At 34.7% G+C, this 5,841-nt stretch overlaps 1 protein-coding gene across 7 annotated transcripts in view; it reads left to right on the forward strand.

Annotated features, from left to right (window-relative positions):
* Positions 1-5,634, forward strand: part of LOC107613373 (putative pentatricopeptide repeat-containing protein At1g12700, mitochondrial) — a 6,606-nt gene extending 972 nt beyond the window's left edge. The window contains exons 1-3 of one of the 7 annotated variants that reach the window (XM_021109163.1): positions 7-3,104; positions 3,466-4,645; positions 5,014-5,634. In XM_021109163.1, the coding sequence (XP_020964822.1) occupies positions 3,529-4,645; positions 5,014-5,072 (1,176 nt within the window). In that variant the 5' untranslated portion in view covers positions 7-3,104; positions 3,466-3,528 and the 3' untranslated portion in view covers positions 5,073-5,634. Of the gene's footprint in view, positions 1-6; positions 3,105-3,465 lie in introns of those variants that run through there. The other 6 variants (XM_021109164.1, XM_016315341.2, XM_021109160.1 and 3 more) reach the window with 6 other exon arrangements.

Here is a 5,841-nt window from a genome sequence, read left to right on the forward strand (position 1 = left end):
GCCTCCGCCACTCTCGCTGCCGACAGTGACAGCCCTATCGAAGGTCTGCTCGGCCCTCTCAAATGTCAAGCCAGTCGTAGTCGCAGCCCTGAGTTGCTGATTTTTTTTGTTTTTGTTAAGTTTGGTTCGCTTATGGCTCTCACCGGCGCGCCTCAACTCAGTCGTGGACTGCTCTCATCGCCGTCGCTCACTCACGTTCGCTTCTTGTCGGCGTTTTTCTGCTTTGTCTCTGTTCTCTCTCTCTTTCTCGTAGCTTAGTCACTGTCACCGTTGGTGAGCCTCCATCCCTCCACTGCTTTTTCAGTTTCATTTTTGCGAGTTAATTACTAATTTTCTGGATTTAATTATGTTGATTGTTGATTGTTTTTTTCTGGGTTAATTAGTTGTTTTCTGAGTTAATTTTCTTCGTTGTTCATTGTTGTTAACAGGGATGGATTGATGTTGTTTTGTTCTGTTAATTATTATTAGTTATTGGTAATTTTCTGAGTTATTTTTGTGCTATTTTTTAAAATTCTGAGTTAATTTACTAGTTGTTGGCTTGTTTCCGAGTAAAATTAGTTAAACTTAAAAACTTGGTTTGTTATATTGATTCTGATTTCTGAGTTTTGTTAAGTTTGCTGGTAATACTTTGCTGAGTTGTTGATAATACTTTGCTGGGAATGAATGTGTCAATATACAATTGAGATACTTTGTGCTCTTCAACTGGATCTAGCTCTGATTTGATACTGGAAGAAGAGTTTTCAGTTGAAATCCCGGACGAGAAAACTGATAAGCTTGCTCGCTGTGCCAATGTTGCGAAATACATAGCCTCAGGCTCAGCTAAAGTGGACTAGAAAATTGTTGAAAAGCCCTGAAACTTCACTCCATTATTCTTTTGGGGATGTAGAATTCTAAGTTATATGAACTGTGTTAAGTTTGCTTAGTAGCATATATGACTTAATGTTAGTTTCCTTAACAGTGTGCTTTATATGGGAATGTCTTAATTGGGTTGAAGAATACCAAATAATTGATCTTAGCTAATATTGAACACTTGTGTTAGTTTACTTGGTGATGATTATGATCTTTGCTTTTTTTGTTTTTTTGGTTTTTGGATGCTGAGAAGTTTTTGGATTTTAAGTTTTTGTTGAATACTTGATTAGTATTGAGAATATAAATGTAATAGAACAAGATTTAGTTTAAGAAAGAGTGAAAGAAGAGCAGGTAAACTCTTGATTATTAGTTAGTTATTCTGTTTCAGGTCAATAGCTTTCATATATATAGTGTGCATACTCTGTATTTGGAAGTGTGATTCAATTTTTAGTTCAAAATAATATGATCAATGTGTATTGATTCTCAATAATTATGTTCTCAATTTCAAGTCTTTGAATTCATTCCTTTGTTTTTTATATCACAAAAATTCTTCTCTTTTACTATGAATTCTTAATGATAAAATATGAACACATAATGTGAAATGGTAAATTTTAAAATTTTATTAGTTTAGAAAATATTAAATTTGAATATTTAAAATTGTATATTAAATTTTTAATGATTTTATTGTATTTAATTAAACCGGTTTGACTCCGGTTAGACCATTGAACCATTAAACCAGTTACTTGACCGGTTCAATGGCCGGTTCGGTTCTCGCAACCTTGGATTTGAGTGATTTCTGAATGTGAAATCATTGATTTTATGTTGTTATGCTGCTGCTGTTTTTTAATTTTTGTTGCTGATTGTTCTTGATTTCTGAATGTGAAATCATTGATTTTGTGTTGTTATGCTGTTGCTGCTATTTTTTAGGGTGATTATTTGTTGCTGTTTTTTAATTTTTGCTGCTGATTGTTCTTGATTTCTGGCTCTGTTATGCACTTATGCTGTTGGTGTTTTTGATTGGGATTATGAGAGCTGCTGTTTGTGGTTCTGTGTGGTGCTGCTGCTTTGTGTTTTTGTAAAATTTGTAGATGATTATTTGATTATTCAGCTCAGGGTTGTGTGTTTTGTCAATTAGTCTGACTTTAATATTAATTAAGTGCTTTATAGTTGTATTTCCTTTTTAAAATTTCTTTTCCAATTTTGTATTATAGTGGAAATTGGGATGGATTCTACATTCTAGTACTTCACTCGTTAATTGTTTCTGTAAAAAATAATTCATACTATCAAATTTACTTAGTAAACTGTGCAATGAACACATTTTTAAGGTAAGAAAAATAAATTGAAGGGTGGGGGCGTGGGGCTAACGAGGCATAAAGGTCCTTTAATTCAATTTTGAAAAGGATTTTACTCTTTTTTGTCTGCTTCAAGTGTGTGGAGGGCTGGCGGGAAGAAATGGTCCTGGGAATTGGATGGACAACAACTCTTTTTTATAGGGATGGGGAAGAGAAGGTGCTTCTTTTGTCTCTTGGTATTGGTGTGAATTGTCTTCTATGCTTGCAAGCATGTGTATCAGTGTATTTGTTGTGGGGAGCATCGTGTCTGACACAAAAATAAGTGCAGAACATGGTTCCCAAGAGAAGCTTCACATTGTGTTAACTGTTTTGTGGTTTGTGTTTTGTGCTTTAGGCTTTAGCTGATGGGAGAGTAATACTAATATGCTGCTGTTGTGTTGTGCAATTTTGTGACTTAATTATGCTCAGATAGTTAGATTAGATTGTGATTGTTTTGATAATTTATTGACTTAGTTATGCTCAGATACTAATATTTTAGGATGTTTATTTATAATTTATTTATTATTTTATTCTAAAATGGTTTTTCTGATTAAACCACAATTGGATCGATTGAATCAATGAATCAGTGACTAGAATGGTTCAACGACCGGTCTGATTCTCAGAACCTTGATCCATACCATAGAACTTCCCAAACAAAAATACCCCGTACAACTACTACACATTTCAAACTCAAACCCCATTCTCTGAGAATGTATTCAGTATTTCTATTCTCGGTGGTCGCTCTCTTCTTTCTCCATCATCACTCCCATCTCTTCACTGCGCCCGCTGCTATGTAATGTCTCTCCACCGAGGCTGCGACCTTTGAGCTCGTCGCCGATCTACTCTTCTCTCCCTCTTTCCGCACACTGCCTGAAAGCTCTGCTTCCGGCATCGTGACCAACACGGCCTCCTTCAGAAACCTAGGTATGCGTTCTCGTTCTTCATGTTCTATTAGTTGTTCTCTCTCTCTCTCTCTCTCTGGAACCTAAATTTGTTTCTCTTGTTTTATTTTATCCAAATACTCGTTATTCTTTTTCTCTTTAAATTTATTTATTTTTAAACCATGATATATTTTGTGTCATTTTATGGAATTATAGAACTTTGGCATTAGAATTTCCCTAATGGAATGGGCATTGATGGTGTTTTTCCCTAATGGTATTTTGTTGTGACTGCTAATTTTTATTGATGCTCAATTCCTATAAACCACTACTTGCTCTAAATATTCGTAATACAAATAGGAACATTGTATTAAATATCCCAACTAACTACTTTCTTCATTCTTAAGGTAGCAAAACAATCTCAGGCAATAAGGATAATCATGGAGTAGAATTGAATTTCATAAAGTATCATGTTGTATGCAATGAGGTATGCAGTCCCCAAACTCATTCGCTTTCTTCTGCCATCATCTACTTTTTTGCCATATGTCCAACATACAAGGCTATGTCTTCATTCACAGCGGCTACCATCACGAAATGCCTACAAATTTGATAGTGTTCATGATGTTGTAGCTTTATTTAATTGCATGGTTGATATGCATCCGCAGCCATCGATTGTGGAATTGACCAAAATCTTGGGAACGATTGTAAAGATGAAACATTATACCACAGCTATTTATCTTTATACCCAGATGGAGTCAAAGGGCATCCTACCATTTACTGTTACTTTGAACATCTTGATCAATTGTTATTGCCATGTAGGCCAAACAGGTTTTGCTTTCTCGGTAATGAGCAAGTTTATTAAGTGGGGTTTTCGGCCAAGTGCTGTAACTTGGACTACACTAATGAAGGGGTTGTCTCTTAATGGTAAAATGTCGGATGCACTATATATTCATGGTAAAATTATTCCCAAAGGATTTCGGTTTGATGAAGTTATGTACGGAACCTTAATCAATGGTCTGTTTAAGACGGGAGAAACAAGATTTGCTAATCAAATGCTTCGACAAATGGAGAGTCACTTTGTTAGGCTAAATCTTGTAATGTACAATATTGTTGTTGATGGTTTGTGCAAACATGGACGGTTGAATGATGCACTGGATTTGTATTCTAAAATGCCTGATCAAGGAATTTCCCCCGATATTGTCACTTACAGTTCATTAATCTATGGTTTCTGTCGTGTGGGCAAATGGAAAGAAGCTGGATTATTGCTGAATGAGATTGTTGTTAAAAACATTAGCCTAGATGTGTATACCTTTAACATAATAATTGATGCATTATGCAAAGAAGGGATGCTATTGCAAGCCCAAGTTATGTGCGACGTGATGATTGAAAGAGGTCAACAACCAGACATTATTACTTACACAATTTTGATGGATGGATATTGTAGGAACAATGAAGTTGATAAGGCAAGAAACTTATTTGATATGGTAATTGAAAGGGGTTTTGTGCCTGATGTTTGGAGTTATAACATCTTGATTAAAGGTTATGTCAAGATCAAAAGAGTGGATGAAGCCTTGAGTTTGATGAAAAGTAAGAATATAGTTCCAAACATTATAACTAACAATTCTCTAGTTGATGGCTTGTGCAAAGCCGGTAGAATCTCGCATGCATGGGAGATTGTTACAAAAATGCATTATTGTGGTCAACCATCCCCTGATGTAAACACTTACAATATATTTTTAGATTACTTATGCAAAAACCAGCATCTTGATGAGGCAATTAAATTATTTAAAAGACTCATGTATGAAAGAAGTTTTGTTCCAAATGTTTGGAGTTACAATATCTTGATCCGTGGTTATTGCCAAAGTAAAAGATTAGATGAAGCCAAGATTCTTTTCCAAGATATGCGTCTCAAGAATTTGGATCCAAATATTGTAACTTACAATATATTGTTACAGGCTTTATGCGACACGCAGCAACTTGGCAAGGCAATTACACTATTAAACCAAATTGTTGACGATGATATCTGTCCGAATTTATGCACATACAAAATACTTATACATGGTTTATAGAATTGTGGACAGAAGATTTTTCAAGCCTTTTTTCATTAGAGGAAATCATGCAGATGTCAAGAACATATTCAATCAGCTTTGTCAAGGTGGATTATCAGAATAGGGAAGCTCTTGATTTACAATTGGAAGATAATCACAATCTCTCTAATGCTGTAGCTTCTAGAGAAAAGAAAAAGGACGATGCACAAACTTTTCTGGAAATGATCATTAGATGGATGGCAAGCAATAAGGTCAGTTGTTTTAGTTTCCAAGTTGATTTCTGAAATTACCTACATGGTTGGAAAGCTTTTTCTTTGGGTTGTAGATATTGGACTAGCTGTCTGACCGTTGTTGAAGTTGATCTGATCAAATCATATGTTTATTCTGTTCATTTTGTTTATCCTTCTGGTTGTTGATAACTTTTTGAGTCCAGACCTGACTCTGTTGCTGTTTATCCTTTCGGACGGTAGTAGCAACAAAGTCATGCAAAAGCCATTGGAAAAGGAAAGTGAAAAAAACTTACCGAGATGCCCGTTAATTTTTGTGATGGTTTCCCTTTTTTTGCTAGCTTTAATTAACTTTGTGTTCGGTTATTTTTATCCGAAATTAATTTTGTTAATATAAATTGTTCAGTTAGTTTAATTTAATATATTTTTTTCACTTATACTCCTTTTATAGTAAACTTAATTAAGCAACCAGTGCACTAAGTATTTATTAATAAGATTCAAGATTAGA

Source organism: Arachis ipaensis, chromosome B08, assembly GCF_000816755.2.
Source record: "Arachis ipaensis cultivar K30076 chromosome B08, Araip1.1, whole genome shotgun sequence".
Taxonomy (NCBI): domain Eukaryota; kingdom Viridiplantae; phylum Streptophyta; class Magnoliopsida; order Fabales; family Fabaceae; genus Arachis; species Arachis ipaensis.